Source organism: Gopherus evgoodei, chromosome 8, assembly GCF_007399415.2.
Source record: "Gopherus evgoodei ecotype Sinaloan lineage chromosome 8, rGopEvg1_v1.p, whole genome shotgun sequence".
Taxonomy (NCBI): Eukaryota; Metazoa; Chordata; order Testudines; family Testudinidae; genus Gopherus; species Gopherus evgoodei.
The window spans coordinates 52,355,531-52,381,991 of record NC_044329.1 but is presented as its reverse complement, the minus strand read 5'-3'; the positions used below and the strand labels follow the sequence as shown (position 1 = coordinate 52,381,991).

The 26,461-nt window shown below is 42.9% G+C and overlaps 1 protein-coding gene and 1 non-coding gene across 3 annotated transcripts in view; both read left to right on the top strand.

Moving 5' to 3' along the window:
* The window catches only part of COP1 (COP1 E3 ubiquitin ligase), a 218,303-nt gene that overhangs the window by 169,446 nt on the left and 22,396 nt on the right, over positions 1-26,461 (top strand). The window contains exon 19 of one of the 2 annotated variants that reach the window (XM_030571630.1): positions 8,511-8,609. The exons of the other annotated variant lie outside the window; for it this stretch is intronic. Coding sequence (XP_030427490.1) covers positions 8,511-8,594 — 84 coding nt within the window. The 3' untranslated portion in view covers positions 8,595-8,609. Of the gene's footprint in view, positions 1-8,510; positions 8,610-26,461 lie in introns of those variants that run through there. 2 annotated transcript variants of the gene reach the window in all.
* On the top strand, positions 18,506-18,642 carry LOC115656945. The gene has a single exon (XR_004001819.1).

Here is a 26,461-nt window from a genome sequence, read left to right as displayed (position 1 = left end):
CGATTCGCTTATCCGAGGAGACTCTGACACACAAACCACTCAGCCCGTGGGCATCGTCACGGTCTTATTCACAGATCAAGGCCTGATGATTACTAATAGAGCAATCCGCTCTGGTTCCCACGCAGAGGTTGGGCTTCCTAGGGGCTATCTTGGTCTCCTACCTAGCCGGAGCCTGCTTATCGCAACTGCGGTTTTAGGCGATGGCATCAATCATCTGAGGTCTGAAGGCTTTCCCAACGACCTCAGCTCGTTCTTGTCTCAGTCTCCTGGGTCCATGGTTGCCCGCAAGTTTGTAACCAAACGCGCCAAGCTCCGCCTCCGTCCTCTCCAAGTCCGGCCCACCTCGGCGTACCGCTTGGACAGGGAGCCAATGGTCATGGTAGTCACCGTTCCCTCGAACGCCTTAGGCTCCCTAGAGTGGTGGCTAACTCCCTCCTTGGTGTGGACAGGATGCGGTTTCATCCGCCCCAGCCCTCACTGCCCCTGACGGCGGACGCATCATCTCTCTGCTCGAGTGCTCATGGTCACCTCCGAGCTTAAGGCCTTCGGTCTTCTAGGGAGCTGGCATTCCTCATTAATGCCCCAAAAATGAGAGTAGTCCGCCTGGCATGCCAGGGGTTCCATCGGCAGCTGCGAGGCCGTTGTATCTCGGTGTTTACAGCCAACACAATGGCCAGGTGCTTCATAAGCATTCAGGGGGGACATAGTCCTCCCCCCTTTTTTGTCAGGAGGCCATCCATTTCCGGGTCTTTTGCATGGCCCACTCGATGGAGCTGGCGACGTCCTTTCTCCCAGGCGTTCGGAACGTCTTATCTCTTTGACTCAGCAGGTCTTTCCTGTCTTACGAGTCATCACTCTGCCCCATGTGAGGCGTCCCGCTTTCCGGAAGTGGAAATGGTTCCTCACACAGACCTGTTCGCTCACCGCGAGTGCAGGAAATGCCAGGTGTTCTGCTCCTTCCAAGGTCTCTCCTCGGAATCGATCTTGGTCGCATTCCTGATGCCGTGGAACGGCCAACTGCATTATGCCTTCCCGCTGTTCCCACTGGTTCGTTACGTCCTGCTCAAATTCCGCAGGGGCGGAGCGTGCATCATCATCATGATCACTCCAGAGTGGTCCAGGCAGCACTGACATACCACGTTGCTCGGCCTGTCAGCCCAGACCTCATCACTCAGGGCAATGACAGGCTTCGTCACTTGGACCTGCAGCCTCTTCGCCTCACGTACCTGAGTCGGGGTGACAGGCAGCCTTCCGCCTGGTCAACGTACCGAGCCAGGTGGAAGCGTTTCCTTTACAGCTGCAGTACGCTCGATCTTGCTCCTGCTGAGGTCTCGATCCCCTCTATTTGGCCTGCCTCTGGCCTTCAGCGGCAGGATCTGGCGGTATCATCGCTGAGGATACTCTCAGCAGCCATCCCTACCTTCCAGCAGGCTAAGATGGACGTTCAGTGTCCCACTATGGGTTCGAGGTCCCTCAAGGGCTTGGAGCGCTTGCACCCTCGGGTGCGCCGCCCAGCCCCGCCCTGGGGCCTCAACCTAGTCTTGGCCAGACGGGTCTCTGAGATCAGAGCTCTTACGAAGGTTCCACAAAGACAAGGTGCAGTTATGACCGCACCCGGCTTTCCTCCCTAAGGTGTTTTGGCCTTTCATGTTACCCACAGCTCAACGCAATGGGCATAACCGTTGCACTCCTTGGACATCTGTGGAGTGCTCGCATTATGTTGTGCTGACAGAATCATTTCCTAAGGTGCCCCAGCTCTGCCCCGGTAGCGGGCCAAAGGGAGGGCTTGCTTGTTTTCCTCTCAGAGGATCTCATCTTGGGTGATGGCGGACATCCCCACTTGTTATGATTTGGCTCATATTTCCCCAAGCCACATCACCGTGCATTCTACCAGGGCTCAGGCTTCATCTGCCGCCTTGCTGGCTCGTGTTTCTACCCACGAGACCTGTCGCGAAGCTCCATTGGTCCTCGGTCCTTACCTTTGCTTCGCAGTATGCCCTGGTTCAAGAGAGGCTGTAGCCTCTGGCTCGGCAGTTTTATTCTGCCACATTTCACTCCGACCCCACCGCCTTTGTAAGGCTTGGGATTCACCTAACTGGAATGGATATGAGCAATCACTCGAAGAAGAAAAGACGGTTACTCACCTTTGTAACTGTTGTTCTTCAAGATGTGTTGCTCATATCCATTCCACACCCGCCCTCCTTCCCCACTGTCGGAGTAGCCGGCAAGAAGGAACTGAGGAGCGGGTGGGCCGGCAGGAGTATATATGGAGCGCCATGGTGGCGCCACTCTAGGGGGCGACCTGCCGGCCCACTGAGTTGCTAGGGTAAAAGTTTTCCGACGAATGTGCACGCGCGGCGCGTACACCTAACTGGAATGGATATGAGCAACACATCTCGAAGAACAACAGTTACAAAGGTGAGTAACCGTCTTTTCCTCTGCTTTTGCCTAGAATTTCTTCAAATGCTTCACTTCTCCTTGTGGAGTTTGCCTGCTTTGGAGTTTAGACCTGCTGAGAAGCTGACTTGTCAACATGATGGCTCCCAGCTCTTCTCTGCTGCACTCTTTTCTCTCTGGCCACATCAAGTTCTTTCTAGTTGTGTTTAAAAGCCCAACAACTTTTCATCCTCTCACTCAAGCAGATTCCTCTATTTGTTGCTTAGCACCTTGCAGCAAGATATTATTACTACCTTTTATTTCATTCAATTCTATTTTCCTCAGCCTCTTAAAGGAGCTGTGCAAGTCTTGTCAATCTCATTTTCTTAAACAGAGAATGTTATATCTTTATTTTTTAAATCTAACCCAGAGCATCATAAAATATACTTGAGACTTACTTAGCTTGTAAAGTTTCTAGATCGGAAATGTAATATGTGTAACATTTCCACGTGTCTGTTGCTGAAAGGGTGTAATTTTGTGCATAAAGTAATTCCATGAGGCATGTTCTTGTCTTCAGGGAAACTCAGTGAGGTATGTGTATTTGTATATAATGCATGTTAAATTTGTACAGTGCAAATATCCTTTTAGAGATATTCATTCTTGGATTCTGCTTTTTACATGAAAAGAGAGAATTAAGCAAAGAAAATACCCAGCTGAATGTAGCAACTCCTTACTCATCATTACCACCCTAGGAGTCCGACTATTGAGAGCTACATGAGAAAATTATACTCTATTATTAGTGGCTCGCTTGCTATCTTAAAATTTCAGTGTTTTGACACCTTAGTCCTTATGCAAGACCCTCTAGATAATGTGATTATGCAAATTACAGGATTTAGAAGGATTTTATTTTTTATCCCTTTTTATGAAAAAAAAACCTCCAGTATTTTTTCATTTATTCTCTCCCCGGAGCCCAGGAACCTGTTTAGGTTTCTCCTGTAAAGGTGATACTTGCTGACCTGAATGGGTCTCAGAACTGCCACAAATTCCCCATCCACTGCAATTCGGTGTATGCAGGGCTAAGTCATGTGTCAGGAGACCGACCATTTCAGTCTTTCCTCTTCCTCTGCTCTAACCATTTTACTACTAAAGTTGATATCTTTCCCCCTCTCCAGTGCAATTGGAGAAACTGTATCGCAGCATTTTTGTTGCTGTTGTAGGTTTCCGGTTGGTTTGAGGACTGCTAGTTGATGCAATAATGCATCATTTTTAATCCTTCCTTTCCTAGATTCAGATTAACTGTTCTTATACTCCTGTGTCAATTGATTGACCACACTGATGCTATTGTTCAGCACTAAAAGGCCTATCTATTCTTCTCCACTGCCTCCGCTGCAGTGCTCTGAAATCACTCTAGCTTGGATTTGAGAAAAGTCTTATCAAAGGAATGGGTTCTCGTTTTTCCTCTTGGGTTCCAAGTCTATTTTCACAAACTTAATCTAAAGTCTTTTTTCCCCTCTTAAAAAAAGAAGGGGGCAGGGGGCATTTTTAAGCTTGACTTTTATAAATTGCCTAGGGGTCTTTTGTGAGTTTAAAAGAGAGATCAAAGTTGAAGGGTTTTTTTTAACTGAGGCAGCATTTACACCAGCAAACTACTTAGCTGTTGTTCATCACTAGTGCATGTCCAGCAATGCTAACCATTGGATAGGCTAGAAGCATTTTTATCAGTCATCTGTTTTTGTCATTAATGACTGGCATAGTGGTAGAAATCTGAGAACTGTTGACGTTACTTTTCAGCCATTGAGCCCACTGGTAGAGAGTTGCAGCGAGTGTGCATTATATTTCACTGCTAATGTGGCCAAGGTTTTAGTGTTCCTGTTATTTCCTGAACTTGAGACATGCAAACTTGCACAGCAAGTATCATATTGTTATAGTATTCATTGTGAATGCGGACACAAAGAAATACCTCTGCACAGTTCTTGTTAAATTTATGAGTAGAAGTTTCTCTTCTGCTGGATCTCTGGTATTTTAATAAGTAGCAATTATTAAAAAAGAATGTGGATAAAGCATGGTCCCTTTTGTGGTTTAACTATTATAAAAGGTTAGAATTAATTTACAAAAGCCAGGAAATTCAGAGATGAGACCAACTCTGTCTTTATTCCCCATTGTATTACAAGACACAATATACAACTTTAGTTTGTGTAGTCTTTCACATAAAATGCGTTCTAAACTATTTTTATTAATATCAGATACTTATTTTACAGTAGCATCCAGGACCAGAGTCAAGTTCAGAGCCCTCTTGTGTCAGGCACTGTATACATCTGGAAGTGTGCACAGTCTAAATCCCGAAGAGTTTACAAATGTTAGTTTTAAAGACAGCTGTCAATTCCACTGTCTTCCCAGGAGAATTTCCACCAGGCTCCCTGCTCCCAGAGGGTTGATATACACCCTGATAGGTTTTAATTATTTCATTAATACCTTAATTATAAAGGCATCATGAAGTTTGGATTTCAGGTAAACATCCAGAAATTCCAATACTTGTTGGAAGCTTTGGAGGCTCTCTTCTCCTGCACCCCCGATTTACCCCAACCATTTGCCTTTATATGGGTGGAGAGATTTGTTACTCTCCCCCAGCAACCTTCAGGCAATATCCGCACATAATCTGTATGAAAGGAGCCCACAAGTTTCTCTTATGGAAATGGATTACATCTGATGTCTCCCCATTCCTTAAGTCACCTCTACCTGTGATGTGGTCCCACTTTCTGCATCACCGTCTCAGTTCCTATCAGCCCTTGATATGGAGAGTCTAGGGTGGAATGGAGAACTGTTCCCTGCAAAACAATGCATCTCTGCAGGTGCCAGCCAGGGTGTGTGGGCACTCTGCCTACTCTTCTTGCATCTACTCCCTGGGTCTCATACGCCAGCAAAGGGCAAACTTAGGGTTGAGTCAAGGTAAAGGCTAGGTGGGCAGCCTCTAGCCTTCTGCCTTCTTGTATCACTCACATTTTTATTTTTAAGTAACTGAGCCCATGGCTCTAGTTGGGACTGAATGCCCCTTGGCTAATGCTTAAAACCTCTGGGCAGTCCTGGCCAACTTCTGGACACTTGAAAAATATAGTTACGCCATGTTTTAATAAAGGCAGACAAAGAAATTGTCATATACCTGGGCAAAAATGTCATCTCCCTGAGATTTGCAAAAAGATGGAAAGTCAAGTGAAGCAGATAAAAGGGGATGGTTCAAGAAAAATAGGAGCTACAGATGACAAGACTGTTGTCTCCACACAAGCTTTCAGAGTTGGTACAGGAGACCTGGTGGTGGATGAGCAAGAGTGGGATGAAATGACAGTCTCTGGGGTTAAAAAAAGGGTTTAAAAAATGAGCTCGGTTTTGAACTATGCTCTGAACTGACCAGGGAATGAATGCCCTGGAAGTGCAATAGCCCTGAAACCTATTGACTGATTTTGATTTTTGCAAGAATTTGAATTAACCAGTAAATGTGTGTGTTCCCTTCAGGTACCAGGGAAAAATTTTAGGTCCTAATGAAATTTCTGACATTAGCCATTAGCAGGAAGTGAGTAGTTAATCCCATCTTTGACCTTAACTGGGACAGGCCTTTTTAATTTTGAGCTACAGTTTTGATGCCAATTAACACAGACTACTGGAATGCTGGTTTCTTGCAATCACAGCTTAGACTCCATAAATCAACAACACTTAGCAATTAAACTCTATTTTAAAATAAAATCTTTGGAATGAATTAGTTAATACGTACCCAATATGCCTGTAATTCTTTACCCTGAAGTTTTGTAAAGTTGGAGTGTGTATTTTTTTCTCCAAAAGCAATTGGTATTGATTTAATGCCAACTCTGAGAGTTTCTTAAAAGCCCATCCTTGAGGAATAATAATGCATACCATGCTTTAGCCTGGTTCTCCTTCTGTCAGTAGAAGACAGCTACTGTTGTAAGCTTTAAAACAAAAATATCTTAGAACAATTTACATCTAACTGTTGGAAATTAGCTGGCGATAATTTTTCATGACATTTCAACATAAATGGAAATAGAGGAATATCCTTTGCAGAGGAATTGCTAGCAGTTTAAGTAAGTGGCTCTTTGAATCTGATGAGGGGTTTCAATACTGGAAGTAGTCCTGGCAGAGATGTGTTAGTGGGCACAGTCCACTAACACATCTCTGCCAGGACTAGGATGCAGATTGAGGCCCACAAGATACATTTCACATGGTTCTATAGTGTTGTTGCATGGATTTTGCCTAGGATGACCAGATAGCAAGTGTGAAAAATGGGATGGGGTGAGGGGTAATAGGAGCGTATATAAGAAAAATACCCCAAAATCGGGACTGTCCCTATTAAATCGGGACATCTGGTCACCCTAATTTTGCCCCATATATGCACAGTTATGTGTGAAATCCATATGTGTAAACAGGAGGTGTTATAGGCTCTTCTAAACAGAGGGGAGACTTCTAAAGTGTGTGGTTTGAGTGGGATTTTTCAAAAGCACTCATTGTTGAAATAACTCTATTCCTATTGAAGTCAATAATAAAGTTCCCTTTGACTTTACTGGGAGCAGAATTAGGCCCACACTGAAGATTTTTGAAAACCCCACTCTGAGTATACTACAGCTTCTTGGTTGAATGTTATTTTATAGACCTATTCCCGTCTGTCCTTTTAACAGGTAACATTGCCAATGCTACAGCAAATGTAGCTGCATTGTATGAAATTAGCTTCTGCAGTTTTATAAAGCTGATTGCTTTTTCAGATTGTATATATTTACCTGTCGCAAGTGACACAAGACCACAGATGTTTAACATTCTATAGTGTTTAAATGAGGTGGAAAAATAAAACTAATTTTTTTCCTTCCAGCGTTCAATTTTAAGATTTTGATCATACAGTTTCACCTTTGAGTGAAATGGAAGCACTGATGCAGAACTAGTCATGCTCCTAGCTTTATAACAACAAAAGCTTTTGTTTGTGTATGCTTCTATACTGTATCCATCGCTTTAGTATCAGAGCCCTGTACTATAGGTTTCACACCCTCTCCCCTATGATCTGGATCAAAATGGATTATAATCCAGTAGCTTCAGGTCAATCTAATATCAATCAAGCTGCCCCGCCACAAGCAATAAAAAAAAACCTTGATGCTAAGCTGCATATTAAACAGTGCACTCAGGCAGATCTGATGAATGGTTCACTTTTATTAGTCGTGTCCTTTATTTTACATCTTTGAAGAAGAGTTGCTCATTCCTAGTTGGGGTTTACCTTGACCTGCTGCTGATTATTGTTGTTCCTACTGCCTTCCGTGTGCTAGGCGCTGTACCTACAGAGTAAAAGATGGATCTTGCTTTGGAGGGCACAGTGGGTCTTAATTGAAAGTACCTATAAAGAACAAGCTATTTAGTCAAACAAAATAAATCTGGAAATAGAATTACATTAATAGCTGCTTTGAGGAATGAGTTACAAACAAATACCCATTACAGCAGGGAGTCATTTAAAAATAAATCTGAACCAACCAAATTATATTTCATAAAACAGTGGATCCTTATTAAACACAGCTAAAGGTTACCCATAACATCGGGGTTGTTGCAGCTAAACAGGATTGTGCAGCACTTTCAAGGTGTTTTGATTATACAATTTGAAAAAGGATTTTTTATAAAGCAAATAACACTCAGTTACTTTAGTCTTTTGTATTTTATTGCATACCATAATCACTTTATCCCAAACTCTTGTTCTGGATTGCCGAACCTGGAATGAAGCAAACGATTTACTGCGTTGCCAGGGGTTCAGTGTGCTAAAGTTTTTTAAATACACTTCGGTGTGTCTGAAGTGAATATTAAGTTAAAGGGACAAGTATAGTCGACACAGTCTGGGGAGCTGGCGGAGAAGACAATGGCATTGTTTCCCACTTACTCATAATAATGAGATATATTAGAAGGAAGATAAGAGAGAGAGATTGGGAAGAAGGATTGGTTCAGATCCATAAAAATTCCTTTGGCCTGCAATCTGCAGAGAGCATGTAAATGCAGTTCAGAGGAAGGAAGTGATTGCATCCCTCCTGAATGTCACCATAGACAGAAGCTTAGCATTGTTCTTCAAACTGCTAAATGTGAGTCTGGCATAAATTTTTCCACAGTTCCTGGATTGGGAAGCTTGGTTGTCTGTGGCCAGTCAGCCTGATGCTGTTGAAAGAGACATGCTGTGCAGCAGTCTGCTCTAACTGAATTAGAAATCGCCTCATGTCCACTGAACAGTGGAAACTGATACAGTTTACGAAGAGTGTACTTGTGGAAAGAGTTACATCTCTTCTGAATAAAGAAAATCTTTCATTTAGAATTGAAAGTGAGTGGTGCTTCCATTTCCATACAGTGTTTCAGAACTTGTATGTCGATTTGAACATACCAAGAGACTGGTCAATTTGCACAAGCTGTGGTAAAAACAGGAAAGATGAGCTGAAAGTAAAAGCAGCATGTTCATATTAAAAGAAGGGGCTTGGGTTCATTTTGCAGTGCACTTGTTTTCACTAGTGCAAAATTGGTTACTGTACAGGAAATTCTTGCCTCACATCTGAGTTTACATTACAAAACAAGTATTCTGAATTCTGTTGGAAGACCTATGAAAATCTGAGGTAGCACACAGGTCAGCACTTGCTAGCAACCTGTTACCAAACTAACAAATGTTTTACCAGCCATTATGCACAGGTTGAAATGGATACTTTGTCTCTTAGGCCTTGTCTACGCTACTGGGGTAAGTCAGCCTAAATTACACAACTCCAGCTACTTGAAAGGAACCATGAATTACGTAGCTGGAGTCAATTTAGCTTAGGCCAACTTACTGCAGGGTCTACATTGCACTGGGTCGATGGGAGACGCTCTCCCGTCGACTTACCTTATGCTTCTTGTTCTGGTGGAGTACAGAAGTCGACGGGAGAGCAATCTACGGTTGATTTAGCATAAATCGATCCCCAGGGCATCGATCGCCGCAGCGTCAATCCCCGGTAAGTGTAGATGTGCCCTTAGACTTTTCTCTTACGTCTGTCAATCCATAGCATGCAGTTAGCCAGTGTACAGCTGTCCACATTATGTTGGCTTTGCTGATGCTTGCTTATTTATAAGTGCTTGTAAAACTAAAATATGTAAGCTTTTTGTCATGCTTTTATCTTTTAGGGTGAATGCACGATTGTGGTTAGAGATGTATATAGTTCATTGGCAAGCTGTAAAAGCTTTCTCTCAGGTATTGATCCAGCCATAGGGTATGTCTACACTACCCGCCGGATCGGGTGGGTAGTGATCGATTTATCGGGGATCAATGTATCACATCTCGTCTAGACGCGATACATCAATCCCCAAACATGCTCCCCATTAACTCCGGAACTCCACCAGGACAAGAGGCGGAAGCGGAGTCGACGGGGGTGCAGTGGCCGTCGATCTCAGGCGATGCAGAGTAAGTTGATCTAAGATGCGTCGACTTCAGCTACGCCAGTGTAGACCAGGCCATAGACTTCAGTAATAACCTGCATCACTTTTGCCATTCTGATCCTGAGCCCAGAGCAGCTCAGTCTGACACACACAAGGCTTTACTATTCCAATAGCTGGCCTCTCCCAAGAGACAGTGGCCATGTCTCGACTACAAACTGAAGTTGACATCTAGCTGCCACAGTAAGTCTCTTGTGTATGTCCACAACACACTCCTTGTGTTGGTGGAGTGTGTCCTCCCTGGCAGCACTTGCATCAATGCAGAGAGCAGTGAGGTTTTGGGAAGGGCTTGCAGTGCTTCATGGGACCAAAACATTCTCACAGGGGTGACTGGGAATGTGGTTTCAACATCCCATAATGCAGCTTTCTCTCTCCCCTGATTTTATCTGCAATCCATATTTCATGTCTTTTTTTTTTCAAAACGTGGGCATAGCTGTGCGTACAGCATCTGCAGGGACGCGTGTACCCTGCTCAACTGTGTACTATTGTGGCAAGTGTCGCATATATTACACTCCTTATCCTGCAGTATTTCCAGAGCTGCAAGAGGAACCGCCGCACCCTTCAAGTAGCCCTGCTGGTATGAAACAATTCCTGTTGCTATTCACAGTCGTGCAGCAGCTTAACACAATGGAGCACTGGTTCTAGTCCTGAGAAGCAAGCACTGACTAGTGGAATCACATTGTTATGCAGTTATGGGATGATGATCAGTGACTGCAGAATTATTGTATGTGAAAGGCCACTTTTCAGGAACTGTGTGTGGAGCTCTCCTCAGCCCTGCTGATCTCCAACACTAAAATGAGACCTGCTTTGACAGTGGAGAAACGAGTGGCAAATTCTGTGTGGAAGCTTGCAATGCCAGACTGCTACTAGTCAGTGGGGATTCAATTTGGAATTGGTAAATCCACTGTGCGGGTTGCTGTGATTCAAGTATGCAAGGTCATTAATAGTCTTCTGCTGAGAAGGATAGTGACTCTGGGCAATGTGCAGGATATAGTGGATGGTTTTGCTACAATGGGGTTCCCTAATTGTGGTGGATCAATAGATGGCATGCATTTCCCTATTTTGGCACCAGACCACCTTGCCAAAAAGTATCTAAACAGAAAGGGATACTTACCTATTGTGTTGTGAGCACTGGTGGATCATTGGAGGTTTTTTTTTACCGACATCAACATGGGATAGTCTGGGAAGGTGCATGATGCATGCATCTTTTAAGACATAGGTCTGTTCAGAAAGCTGCAAGCAGGGACTTTCTTTCCGGACCGCAAAATTACCATTGGTGACGTTGAAATGCCAATAGTTATCCTAGGATAGGAGACCCAGCCAACCCCTTACTCCCATGGCTCATCAAGCTGTACTCCTGGATACCAGCAAGGAGCAGTTTAACCATAGGTTCAGCAAGTGCAGAATGGTGATTGAAGGTGCCTATGGCCATTTGAAGAGTCGCTGGTGCAGTTTGCTCACTGGGTTAGACCTCAGTGGAAAAAAAATATCCCTATAGTTGTAGTTGCCTGCTGTGTGCCTCATAATACCTGTGAAGCAAAGGGAGAGATGTTTCCACAGGAGTGGAATGTAGAGGTGGATAGACTGTCTGCTAATTTTGAGCAGCCAGATACCAGAGCTATAAGAAGAGCTCAGCGTGGAGCAGCGTGTCTCAGGGAGGTTTTGAAAACCTGTTTTAGTAATGACCCACAGTAATGTCTGCGCTGCTTTTCTGTATTGGGCCTACCATAATCTGAACCTTGATGTGACTGCTACGCTTCTTTTCCATGCACATCACCCCCAGTGCCTCAGATTCCTTGTCCCTCTCCTCCCTTTCTGCTTTGAATTAATAAAGATTTCATTTTCAAGATCTGGACTTTCCTTGCATGTACATATAGACACCGAAAGATCTGTTACAAGAATTAAGTCTTGGGAAGACAGCGGAATAAAATTGGGAGGGGAGAACTCATTCATCTTGTCTTTAAAAGAACAGCGGCCTTGCCTGTCATACCTCTGCATATGTGCAGCTGTTGTTCTTGGTACTCTCCCCCAGGATTGAGTGAAAGGGATATTGCCTGGCCCCACTGACCTAGTGGAACATGTGTGAGGGCAGGAGGGGGAGCATAGTGATGTTGGAATGTCATTCTGCAGAGGGAGTTGAGCAATTTAAATGTAAACTGCCACCATCTCCCGTAGGTAACCCTAGCTGGTGATATGCTCCTGAGGGTAACAGAGGTGGCAGGGGAACAACTGCTGCAAGCATCCAGGTTCAGATCAGGACTTCATGTTGCCATGCTGTGTATTGCAATGATGCCTGGCGAATTAATACTGGAGTGGGATGGGAAAGTGTCCTAGTGTAGTGGAAGAAATAAGGCAGTCCTTCCCAGAAACCTTCTGCAAAGGATTGCAGAGTAGTTCCACAAAAGTTTCCTGGACATCTCTAGGAAGGAATCCCAGGACATCCCTGTGTACATAAACAGTCTTTTTTCGCAGGGCACCCTCTTCCTATCTGGTGCAGCCACTGGGAAGCAAATAGCCACTCTACCTCAACTGTTTTTTTAAATAAAAAGTAGAATATAAGAACATGTGACCTATTAATATTAATTGGAATTGCATACTCACCAGAGGTTCCTTCCCTGGCATCACTCTCAGATATGCTGCTCTGCTGCAACTGGCTGGACTGTTCTGGGATTATAAACAGCTTCTGGCTCTCTGAGACAATGGATCCAGCACTCAACTGTTTCCCATTCTCCTCCTCCTCCTTCCTTGTCCAAGACTATCTCCTCAGTGTTGTCTGCGGTGGCCCATGTCTCCGACTCCTCAGAGGTACTACACTGCTCTTGGGTGTCATGATGGGGTCGCAGCTGAGAATGACATGCAGCTACTTGTAAAAATGGCAGGTCTGCGGTACTGAACCAGATCAACTGTTCACATCCCTTGCCTTCTGCTATGCCTGCCGTAGTTCCTTGATTTTCACATGGCACCGCTGTGTGTCCGTGCTGTAGCCCTTCTCCCCTATGCTGGGAGTGATCTGCTTGTATATATCTGTTTCTACGGCTGGATCGGAGCTGTGCCTGCACAGCCTCTTCTCCTCACAGACCCAGAAGATCCACCACGTCCTATGTACTCCAGGCAGGAGAATGTTTGGAGTGTGGAGCTGGAATGATCAGCTGGGCAGGTAAGCTTTCCACGCCGAACAAACAGGAAATTAAAATTCAGAAGTTCCTGGTTGTTTAACAGGGGAGGGACTGTTTCCTGTGTACCTGGCTGCTGGGCAGTGGAGTTGAGAACAGTAACCAGCGTGGTCACAGCAGAGCATTGAGAGACATCTCCTGGAGGCCAGATAAGTCGACATAAGCAACACAGCATCTACGCTGCCACTACGTTGACCTAACTATGTAGAATTAAGCACTATGCATCTCACGGATGTGGCGTAATTAAGTCATCATAGCAGGTGAGTTACGTTGCTGGAAGGATCCTGGTAGCGTAAACGCAGAAGACATTAGGTTGACATAAGATGCCTTATGTCGACCTATCTGTGTAGTAAAAGCAGCAAAGAGTCCTGTGGCACCTTATAGACTAACAGACGTTTTGGAGCATGAGCTTTCGTGGGTGAATACTCGCTTTGTTGGATGCATGTAGTGGAAATGTCCAGGGGCAGGTATATATATGCAGGCAAGCTAGAGATAATGAGGTAGTACAATCAGGGAGGATGAGGCCCTGTTCTAGCAGTTGACGTGTGAAAACCAAGGGAGGAGAAATTGGTTCTGTAATTGGCAAGCCATTCACAGTCTTTGTTTAATCCTGAGCTGATGGTGTCAAATTTGCAGATGAACTGAAGCTCAGCAGTTTCTCCTTGAAGTCTGGTCCTGAAGGTTTTTTCCTGCAGGATGGCCACCTTAAGGTCTTCTATAGTGTGGCCAGGGAGGTTGAAGTGTTCTCCTACAGGTTTTTGTATATTGCCATTCCTAATATCTGATTTGTGTCCGTTTATCCTTTTCCGTAGCGACTGTCCAGTTTGGCCGATGTACATAGCAGAGGGGCGTTGCTGGCATATGATGGCGTATATTACATTGGTGGACGTGCAGGTGAATGAACCGGTGATGGTGTGGCTGATCTGCTTAGGTCCTGTGATGGTGTCGCTGGTGTAGATATGTGGGCATACATCGGCCAAACTGGACAGTCGCTACGGAAAAGGATAAACGGACACAAATCAATATTAGGAATGACAATATACAAAAACCTGTAGGAGAACACTTCAACCTCCCTGGCCACACTATAGCAGATCTTAAGGTGGCCATCCTGCAGCAAAAAAACTTCAGGACCAGACTTCAAGGAGAAACTGCTGAGCTTCAGTTCATCTGCAAATTTGACACCATCAGCTCAGGATTAAACAAAGACTGTGAATGGCTTGCCAATTACAGAACCAGTTTCTCCTCCCTTGGTTTTCACACCTCAACTGCTAGAACAGGGCCTCACCCTCCCTGATTGAACTACCTCATTATCTCTAGCTTGCCTGCATATATATACCTGCCCCTGGAAATTTCCACTACATGCATCTGACGAAGTGGGTATTCACCCACGAAAGCTCATGCTCCAAAATGTCTGTTAGTCTATAAGGTGCCACAGGACTCTCTGCTGCTTTTACAGATCCAGACTAACACGGCTACCCCTCTGATATCTGTGTAGTGTATACCAGGCCACTGTAGTTCAATGGGCCTGAGCTCCAGGAACTTATGGTTTCTAATTCCACTTGTGCCACTGACTCCCTGGGTGACATTTGACAACTCACTTACCTTCTTTGTGCTTCAATTGCTTCATCTGTAAACTGAGAATTATATTTACCTTTCTCAGATGGGTGCTGTGAGGATTAATTTCTATGCAGAGCTTTGAAATTATAAAGCACCATAAGTGATTACATGTTTCTGAGCAGACTGTCATGTTGCATGGTAGTTTTGTGATATTCTCAAGTGTACACTGAGAGGGGTTGAAATTCATGCAGTGAATCTAAATTTGAACCCAGTTTTCCTGAGACAAAAGTTATTGAAGTAGTCTGACACACATTGTGCCGTGTTTTCTCTCCCTTTGCCCCTCGCCATACAGAAAAAACACACACTGTATGTGCATGTTTTCTTAAATGCTACTACTTACAGCAACAGTTCATTTGAAGTCATGATCTACAATTGTGGATGACCGTATCTAGATATTACCTTAATTATCTTTTTTCTATTACTGATAAAAACATAAACCAGTTCACTGTAAATTGAAATCTGTAGTATTCAGTCCTGGTAAAACAAATAGTTCCTTTCCTCAGAAGTCCATTGTGTTCTGTCCAGTCCTTTCTCACTATGTCTGTTAATCTGTTTTGAAGAATCAGATTACTAATAAAATAATACCAGCAGGATCTTATAAGAGGGACAAGGGAAAATGCCACGTTTATTGCAAATACAACAAAATAGTTTTGACAGCTGCTATAATACATTCACTCTCACAAACATTCACACAGGTTCTGCAATTGTTGTTATAGTTACCAGCTTGAGAGTTGCTCATGCCAAGTCACTGGCCAGGTGGCTTGGACATGAGAGTGGAACCGAGTTGTGTCAGATGCTCATCCGATGCTCCCGGAGGGTGGTCGCAGGACCAGACTCAAAAAGCTCAGTCCCCTGGTCCTGTTCTTATAGGTCTTTGCCTCAATGTATGTCTACGGAAGTTGCTTCATCATGCTCAGTTCATGATTGGGGTAACCATTAATCAGCTTGATCAGCAGATGGTACATCCATGATAGTTATACATTATCTTCGAGTCTTCTATCTCTCCTTGATGCGCTTCGGTGGGTTCCGGCATGCCTTCCTGGGGTCATCCAGTTGCCTCCGCCCTGTCTTATCTTCAGCCCATTGATTGTTGTGAGTCTTAGGTTTCGGTTGGTACTAGTTTCTGATCAATTATCTTCCTGTCATAAACACTCGCTCCCATGAACTTAGCATTCTTACATCAAGATTTAACAGGTTTGATTTAATTCCTGTCTTCCTCTTTTTATTGCTAAAAGATTTACATAGGCCTAATCAAGTTTCTCAAGGGATGAGAGGATCAGTGGGTATGGCTTAAGAAAACATCATTGTTTTTCCCAGAGTTCTTATCATCCCTTGGTACAGACTTTCTCTCCCAACAGCATTCTTATCGGTTACTTGCATATTCAGGCCTTAGATAATTGGTATTTTGGCCTTGGGCTTGTTACACAGATTCAACAAATTTCAGGACAGAAATTCACTTAATGTGGATCAAGTATCTAAAACAGATTTCTTTTAACAACTGTATTCTACTCTTATTTTTTTATATTACTATACTTTAACTAGGTCCAACACAGGCCAATAAAATGGCAATGTATGATTGCCATTCGCTCGGGGTTCAGTCACCATGACTTCTATTGAGGGGTAAATCAACAGCTGTGCAGGAGGAATATTTAAAGGGCACTAGTCCAGAGAGGATGATATAGAGTAAACATGTAATCAAATATAGGAGAAATACTACTTCTTTCACCCCTCCTATCTTCTTCAAGTTGGCTTTTCTAATATTTATGCAGCTGAAGGATATTTAGGCAAATACCATGTCTCTCAACAGAGTTTTGTTCTCTTGTATCGTTGAAGCACCAATACTAGATTATTTTAATCCTTATTTGTTTGAATCCTTTTAAACTTGCCTTTTGCTATTAGAATCTTTGGTATCTTAATGCATTTCTGTTGTTGCTGGAATTTTCTTTCCTTTTTGATCATATGTCATTGGTAATCTCTACATGCATTCATAATGACATTGAGTGTTAAAATACCACTGTCACTTCAATTTCAGTTATCTGAAGAGTTTTTACAGCCATTGTGCAAAACTGACGCCAACTGTATCAAAATTATTCATTATAAAGGAGAAGTGGTTTCACTTGTCCTATGAATTGGGTTTAAAGATAAAATCCCCTCCAACTGTTGAGAACCTGATTTCCTATTCATTGCTTTGAATAGAGAGTAAACTGTGGCGAGACTTAATGCTCAACAAAAATGATTGAGTTGTCTTCAAATATGATAAACTTTACTCAACAGCATCTCACCTTAGTGAAATGTTTATGGTCCTACAATGTGAAGAAATTATCAGTCTCTACAGATTCCATGCACTCGCTTCCCTGATATGCACACTGCTAAGTAGCACCATGAGTAGGCAGAGGTTTTTTTGTTTTGTTTGTCTTTTTTGCTTTGCTGTCTGTTAAAAACGAGCATGCTTCTGTTAGACAGACAGAAGTTACCATTGTAAGCTATGGAATGGAATAGGTTAAGTCAGTGCAGTATGTTACTAGGGAGATGGAAAATATTTCAGCATCCAATAAACAGGATTCATTTTATCTGAAGTAGGCGGACATCATAAAAATCTAGTGTTACCAGGTCACTATTCGAGGTTTGCTGGAATCGATTTAATGCATTTGATGATCAGCTTTTGGGATCTGGATTCTAATCCTGGCTAAAAGATTAACAAATGAGAATGAATATAGTCTCTGGATTATCCCCAAACCATCAGGCAATTATGTGTAATGGACACTTTTGGCTCAGGAGAGCTCCAGGACTGTTATAGCAGCATGTGCTGCATGACAGAACTGAAGAACAGACTTTGGTACTTATACACTGTTTCCTTTCGCTATACCTGGTTTTAGCTAGCATGATTTTTCCTTCAAGTAAAGTGAAATTCACTTACAAAAATATTTTTTTAAAAACACAGTCCATTTATTTAACCCCTTGTTCCCATGTGAGGTTTCTGGAAATCCTGGCATAAAAGATATGTCAACACTACAATACAACACCCATGGCTGGCCTGTCAGCTGATTTTGGCTCGGGGTGTGGAGGCTATAAAATTGCAGTGCAGATATTTGGGCTTGGTCTGGATCATGGGCTCTGGCACCCTCTCGCAGGTCCCCAAGCCCAGGCTCCAGCCCAAGCCCAAACATGTTCATTGCAGTTTTACAGCCCCACACACCGAGCTTGAGTCAGCTGACGCAGGCCAACTGTGGATGTTGTATTGCAGTGTAGACATACCCAGAGAGCCTGGGTAGCTCTGACTCACCAGTCAATGCCATAGGGAATCCAAACCCCTGTCCCCTTTTCTACCATCCAGTGACAGATCATATATTCTGAATCATTTAATATGCATATCCTTATTCAAAAGCAGTTTAATGTTCAGTGGCATTACTGTAAGGACATTGGCTTGTCAATACACCAATAGCTTGCTGTTCTGCATGGTTTAGAGCACAGTCAAGGCCAGGAGATCTTTGGGCCTGATAAAATCAAAGCTTTTCTGACCTGTCAGGCTAGCAGAAGTAAACTTTTTTAAAATTTCCAATGAGCTGTTCCCCCAAGTTAATTGCAAAGGAGACTTGAGTGCCTCATATAATGCCATTATGTATGTGTGTGGTGTGCACATCTTTCCCTTTGTGTTCTTTGCAACCTCTCACACACTGGCTAATAATGGTTTTGACTTTCCGGGTTAAATTTGCCTACTTAATTATATTTTTCTGCAATCTGAATCCTTTTTTCTTTAGCTTATTTGCATGCATTAAAGTGTGTTTAATTTAGGATTTGATGCAGCTGAGGCCTGGGATAAAAAAGATTATGTAACAAAAGGTCTTTTAATAATGAAACACACTAGAACTGGAAGCTGCAGGGTCTGACCATGTGGACAAATGAAATGTCTCTTGTCTGCATTTGCAGTCTTCCTAGAATAAAGTGGAGGTCTCTATCTGGTTTAGGACAGCTAGCTAAACCTGATCGTTCCCCTCCATACACTGTGTTTCACCCTCATCCAGACCTATTCCCCACTCCTGTACCTGTCTCCACAGAGCTTGTCTGTGCTTAGCGGGGGGGTCAACACATCGGTGATCGATTTAACAGATCTAGTGAAGACCTGCTAAATCGGCCGCAGATCACTCTCCCGTCGATTCCTGTACTCCACCGGATTGAGAAGAGTAAGAGGAGTCGATGGGAGAGCGTCTCCCATCAACATTGCATAGTGTGGACCCCATCGTAAGTAGATCCAAGCTATGTCGACTTGAGTTATGCTATTCACGTAACTCAAATTGCATAGGTTAGATGAACTTTTTCCTGTAGGGTACACAAGGCCACAGGCAGTGGTACAATGCACCTGTAATGGATTAGGGGTGAGGGAGTGCCACTGGGCAAGGTTCCCTCTGTAATTTTCAGAGTTGAGTATAATTGCCGGTAGTTACCCAGATCCTTATTTTTCAGCTAAGGCTGTAATCAGATTTGTCAGGCTTTGTGTGAAAAGTCCTTTCTTTTTTTTTTTTTTAAGCACTCATTAGGCTAAGCAAGCTGGCCGTAGCAGTCAGTAAATTTCTCTTAGGGAAGAGACATTCTCTAGGCCCTAATATCCAGATATTCCTGCTCTTAATATTTTTGAAATATTGTTGTAGCACCCTTAAGGCCTCAGTTAGTATTGGGACCCCAGGGTGCTAAGTGCAATGAAACTTCTACTGAAACACAAAGAGCATGTAGTTTTAAAAAGAAAATTGACATCAAAAAGGGGGTGGTGAGAAGAGCGACAACAAAATATACAGTTACATAAATTTTCCTTTTTTTAACTGGTTACAAGTTCCAACTAGCCACATCTGACCTTTTGAGTCATTATAAATTGGCTGATTTCTTATAGACATAGTTACACAAGTGGGACTTGATAGATTTGGAAGAGAAGGTAATGACCCAATGGATGAGTTCAGGAAGGGTATATGGTAAATAATTCCAAGTGAATAATTTGCTGTTTTTTTAAAAAGGAAATACACCTCCACCCCAATATAACGTGACCCAATATAACACGAATTCGGCTATAACACGGTAAAGCAGCTCTCGGGGGGGTGGCGGGGGCTGCACACTCCGGCGGATCAAAGCAAGTTCTATACAACGCGGTTTCACCTATAATGCGGTAGGATTTTTTAGCTCCCGAGGACAGCGTTATATTGGGGTAGAGGTGCATATGGGCAATGACCCATAGGCTGCCTTTGCAGCTATGTCAGTGCATCTGTATTTGCAATTCTGTCTGACCTCTGGAAAGGTTTACGTTCAGTGGACTAGGCTTTACCAAAGCATCTGACTCCTGACACCCTTATTGTTCTAGTCCTGATTCTCTTATGCAGACAAGTGATCCTGTTTTATTACCTTGTTTGGTTTATTTTTAAATGAACAGTCAGTACCTAATACCATAAGTATGAACTCCAGGGAGCTTTGGGGCTTGGACTTCACTGCCCATTATGTATTTAATGGACATTATAAAAATGCTCATGTTGGTCATGCTGGCATTTTCACATGGTATTACAGCAGTATCAACAGGACTTCATTGATAAGGTTGCACTGAAATTTTTGCTTAAAACAGGACTCGCAACCCTCTGTGTACTGCTTTTGCATTTAATTTAGTGTCCAGATCTGGTGCAGTGACTCTTCAGAGAAAAGTTGCATTTTCTGTGAAATTATTTTAGTGAAAAAATTACTAACTTTTGCAAAGAAAAGATTTTAAAATGCTCCTATTTTCCTCACTTTCTTTTGCATTCACTATTATACAACCATACTTCCCACAAGTTCCAAAAATCTTTCATAATCTGATCTCATCTTGGCCATAAGCCACTCCTGGAATTTTAAAATGTAAAGATAACACATTTTTCCTTTCTTGGGATAATCACTCACTGATGGAACTGTTTAGATCCATCAGCTATTTCAGTATTCCAGTTCTGCCAGACTGTCTCCCTGAATCTTGGCGTGCAATTGACACCAAGTATGTGATTCGCTGTGCTCTACATATACTTCTGTTGAGCAAGGTGGCTGGATATGTAGGCAGAAGCATGCAGTGAGGCTTTGGGGGGTCATGGGGGCAAGTAGGGATACAAGTAGTGTGACTAGAGATGTGGGGGGTAAGCAGAGTAAATAGGGGTTGAGCAAAACTTTGAGGCATTAGGAGCGTTTAAGCAAGGGGCTCTGTCCATAAGCATGCAGGGAACTAAGGTTGTGAGGAGAACCCGGGGTGCCTGTGCCACAACATTGGTGCTTGAAGGGCTCCCTCAGCAGTGCTGCCCCAACACACTGAGGCTGTAGTGCCACGCAAGAAAAAAAACGAACCACACATTACAGCTACTTGTTACGGTACTTAATGCATGACTGGAAGGCACTCATGCTGTGCTGATGTGGCAGGTATAAGAACTTGTGTAGGATAGAAACTTGGAGCCCTTTATGTACCAGTGCTTTGGCACAGACATTCTGCCTGGCATGTGAGGGAGCTCAGGCATAGCCCTACAGAACCATGCAAAGCTGCATACCTTGTAATGTATGAAAGCCACACTAACTCTGCTATTCATCAGATCACATGGCCAGCGTTCGGGGAGATACTCGTGGGCTGTGAGTTGTACAAAAGTAGTAATTAGGGTTAAAAAGGGAGCATAAATGGTGTATTGAATGATTTCAGTTTTTAATTCCTTCCTTTTTATGCAGTCTAGCAACCATAACTGAACCTAACATGTTTTTAGGTGGGAATTTTATATATGTTGGCACCGTTACTTGGTAGGATATATGGTCCTGTCATCTTTTTGAAATTATTCAATAACAAAATTGCAGACAGACTAGTATATTCAAAGTATTAGTTTGAGTTAGAAGTGAGGGGTGAATGAAAGGAAATGATTTTTCAGTATGACAGGAATAGGGAATTCCCCTGTGGTGTTGGGACTCATGCATCTCTGTCTCATCTTTTGCTATCACAATCAGTAAATCTGTCAAAATGAAATGAGGCAGAATATAAACTACTTGCCTTTTCACCATGGACTGAGTTTAATTTTTTTAAGTTCTCATTTTTATATCTGTAAAACATTGCAGAAGAATGAGACTGGAAGTGACTTCTAGCTATTGAGCTGTGTACCTAGTGTATGCTACTAACTTGAGTTGCCCCTCTGCATGCCGGACAGGTTTAGGTTCATTGGACCAGTCTAGTAGATAGTTATATAAGGTACTGACTCCTTGTCCCCTTCGGCATTAATTCAGATGCAGGCTGTAGGCCACATTTAAATCTTTCAGATCATGCAAAGGCAGGATTACCATCTTTAATAGTTTATTCTGCAAGACAAACTGAAGATGTCATGCATGGCATGTGTATTGCACTGTGTCTGTTTCAGATACTTTAATGTGCTACAAGCCAAGTTTTTGAGATGATACTGTCAAACGTGGGCTATCTTCTGAAAAATGGAAGAGATGGCAACTTTCAACAGCTTGTCTGAGTTCTAATGTGACTAATGAGCAATTGTTTTTGTTTGCACGTGTGCAAAAGTGTGTGAAGTTGAACTTCTGCCTGTAGCTCTTAACATCCTAAGAGTAGTTGTTCTCCATTTCCCTCTCCTCCCCCGCGCAAAAAAAAAAAAAGATCAATAGTGAGATGTTAAGGAGAAATTGAATATTTGTCATCTATACTGTACACAGCTGTTTGGATTAATACAATGCTTTACATTTTATGGACAGAAACTCATTTATCCCTATAACAGATCAGCTCTAACTAAACTTCAGTTCATCACAACTTCTCTCAATTCCCAAGATTTGTTGTTGTTTTTTTTAATTGGACCAGTTTGTACTGGTGAAAGAGATGAGTTTTTGAGCTACACTGAGCTCTTCTTCAAACCTGAAGAGCTCTGTGTAACTCAAAATCTTGTGTTTAATATCCTGGGACCAACAGGACTACAACAACACTGCAAACATTTGTGTTTTGGTGGTTAGTAGCGATATTGAACAATGTGACTTTACTCTGAAGACTAACTCTTTTAAAGTGGCTCGAGGTTCCACGTTTATCCTCTTTTTTTGATGATTCCCAGAGCAAACATCTTTTGTTTACACGTGAAAAGATACTTTTTTCTGTCAGCTCTGCAAACTCAGAGAGTTCTGAAAGTCAAGCAGGGTGTATTTCCTTGTTGCACCTGTGCACCCCATTCTCTTCTGTGGGTTTTCTCTGCTGTAACAGGGCATTTTGAAACAATTCTGATATATAGGACAACCTCACTTACTCTTTAGCTGGGTTGTTTCTGCCGTACAAACAGGTCTAGAAAGGGAGTAAGAAAACCTTATGCCTCTAAATGTATTACACTCATATGCACAGGGAACCAATGGACCTGTTAAGTAAAAATGTGACTGTTTTTAAACTTTTCAGATTAAAACTGTACTTTAAGGCTAAGACATTTAAAAGCACAGTAGAAGATAACATCAAAACTACTCTCTATGCATATGGGTTCTAACCATTTTCCAGTCAGTCTCACATCCCCTCCTGCATAACTTACCTTCACACTAGAAAAAAACGCTCTGGCTGGTCAAAGTCTGTAACTGCACACTACCCCCAAGTACTTCAGCCTTCTGCACCGGTATTTTCAGAAAAGCTTGCTATCTCTGGAGACTAATGAAGGCATTGTAGTGCTGTAAAGGTTGCAATGCCTTGTCTGTATTGCAATAGTGAGGTTTTCAGTCCTGTAGCATCGTGCTTGGTCCTTTTTGCTAGAAATTTGCAGAACTGAATTTTGAAGGATGTCATAATTCTGGTAGTGAATTTTTTTCAGAGTCAACACAGATTTTCAACTTGTGTAGATAAAATCAATCTTTAAAACTCAGAGGCATTTGTGGTGAACTGGTGTATGACGTAGCGCTAGTGTGCGCGTGTGTGTGTAGTTCAGTTAAACTAGTGTGTAGACAAACTCGGGGGATACAGGGCTTCAGGTACATGACAGTGCTGTCTGTGCCCTATCCTAGCAGCAGGTACTGTGTTTGGCTTTGCCCATTCCTTCCCTTCACCCATATAGATTCCATCACTGAGTCTTGCTGGTCTTATTTCATCACCAAAAAGTCCTTCCCCACTTCGTAAAACATTGTCCAGATCTTGATCATCCTTTGCCTGGACTGTTGAAGTCTTCTCCTCTGGCTTTCCTGACACTTGCCTCATCTCTCTCTCAACTACTCCCAAACTCTGTTATGAAAACATCTTAGGCCCATATTCAGCCCCATGCTGTAATTACAGCGTCTCCCCCCTTGTAGAAACTGCACTATTTCCTGAGTACCTCTCTTCCATGCCCTCTTCCTTCACCCCCACCCTCCCCCCACACACACACTAGTGCCACTCGTTGGTGCACAGTGCCATGAGATGTTATCTTCCATGCCCACGTTTAGAGCTATAAGCATTATGCGCCTGTTGTCATTAACAATATCATTGCTTGCTAAGAGAGAAATGGAGGCTTTGACTTTTCATTGCTGCCAGGCATCTAGTCCTTCCAGAAGGATAATTAGAATGCTTGCAGATGCAATGAACCCCTCACATTTCTTAGTGTGTGTTCCTCATATATCTGGCCCCTGTGTAATCCCCTAGGTACATTGATGCTGAAGCACAAAATGAAATTGTATAGGTCTGTTTATAACACGTGTCCAAAATTTTCAAAGCTGGGAGGTAGTGACGAGTGTCCAGGGATACTAATTGCTACCCTAATGCAATCAGCATCAGGATCCCATTGTGCTGGGGGGCTTACAAACATCTACTAACAGCCCTGGCCCCAAATGGCTGACAGCCTAACTAGATAAGATGAACAGTAACAAAAAGTCTGACTTAGTTAAGTCTTCTTTAAAACAGTTGAGAGGTGGGCTGAAAAAATTCTCTGCCAAAGTACTCCGCTAGTGTTGACCCTATTTCTGTCTTGCTTACCTTCATAGGCAATATTTATTTCCTTGTTAACCCATGCTAATATATCTGACTCCCTCCATTTGGACATTAAAATAAACATGCTCATGCGTCAACGTTTTCTTATTCTGAGTGTGGTTTTTTAATTCCCATTTAGTGGCCATGCCCGTCCACTCCTCCTCATTTATACTTTTACTGACCAAATAAGTTTCGTACATTTTTTTTCCAGTTCTGATGATTTCACAGGGTTCTAAATGATCTCAAGTCTCTAACGGTATACTTCTGCTACAGCTCTGGCAGTTATGCCTGCCCTCTAATGACCCTCAAGGAAGCCAGGACCTTGTGAACCATCTCCAAGAGGAGGAAGGTGCTGCACTCTGCCCATTTGAGTTTAGACTCCTAAATCCATACTTAGGAACTTAATAATGATGGCCTGATTATCAAAGATGCTGAGTGCGTTAACTCCCATTGACTTCAGTGGAATTTGTCAATGCTCAACACTACTTGAAATCAGGCCAGTCTTATTTAGCTGACCATATGTGGATTTTAGGAACCTCAGGCACTTAGGTTTAAAAATTTTGGCCACACAATTTTATACATGTAATAGCAACCAGGAAAAGTATCTCAATGAGTATGCAACGAGTTTCCCCAGAAGAAAGCTTTGTAACACAGTGGGCTATTTCTGTATCAAATTATAAATTCTGTTTTGTCTCATCGGTTGAGCCAAAGTTTGGATTTGCCCGAGGGCAGAGTATTGTACTGCATTATAGACCACTGTCCTGCCCAGGAAATCTCATTGAAGGAGCATTACAGAGAGCATTCCATCAACTTGAATGACTCAACTACTAGGCCGTTCCCATGGAACAATAGACTTTCTAGGAAGGCACCAGAATAGCGGGTGGGATGGAGTCGGGGGAACGGGTGAGGGGCAGTATGACTGATGGATCTGAAGCACGTAGCAGAGAGGTGGAGGCCCTGCAGTAGGGATATATTACTGACCACCTGACCAGGATGGTGATGGTGACTGTGAAATGCTCAGGGAGATTAGATAGGTTATTAAAATAAAAAACTCAATAATAATGGGGGATTTCAACTATCCACATATTGACTGGATATGTGTCACCTCAATACAGGATGCAGAGATTGTTTCTTGACACCTTCAATGACTGCTTCTTGGAGTAGCTAGTCCTGAAACCTACAAGAGGAGAGATAATTCTTGATTTAGTCATAAGTGGAGTACAGGATCTGGTCCAAGAAGTGAATACAGATGGACAACTTTGTAATAGTGATCATAATATAATATAATTTAACATCCCTGTGGCGAGGGGAAAGAACCACAGCAGCCCAACGCTGCAGCATTTAATTTCAGAAAGGGGAACTACAGGAAAATGAGGAAGTTGGTGAAACAGAAATTAAAAGGTACAATACCAGAAGTAAAATCCCTGCAAGCTGCATGGAAACTTTTTAAAGACACCATAATAGAGGCTCAACTTACTATGTTTTTTAATTTGGGGAATACATTTAAGAAAACCAGAAAAGTACCACAGAGGCTAAACAGCAAAGTAAAAGAAGCCATGAGAGGCAAAAAGGCATCCTTTAAAAAGTGGAAGTTAAATCCTAATGAGGAAAATAGAAAGGAGCATAAACTCTGGCAAGTGAAGTGTTAACATATAATTAGGCCAAAAAAGAATTTGAAGAACAGCTGGCCAAAGACTCAAAGTAATAGCAAAAACAATTTTAAGTACGTCAGAAGCAGGAAGCTTGTTAAACAACCAGTGGGGCCACTGGATGGTTGAGATGCTAAAGGAGCACTCAAGGATAAGGACACAGCTGCGAAACTAAATGAATTATTTGCATGGGTCTTCATGGCTGAGGATGTGCGGGAGATTCCCAAACCTGAGCCATTCTTTCTAGGTGA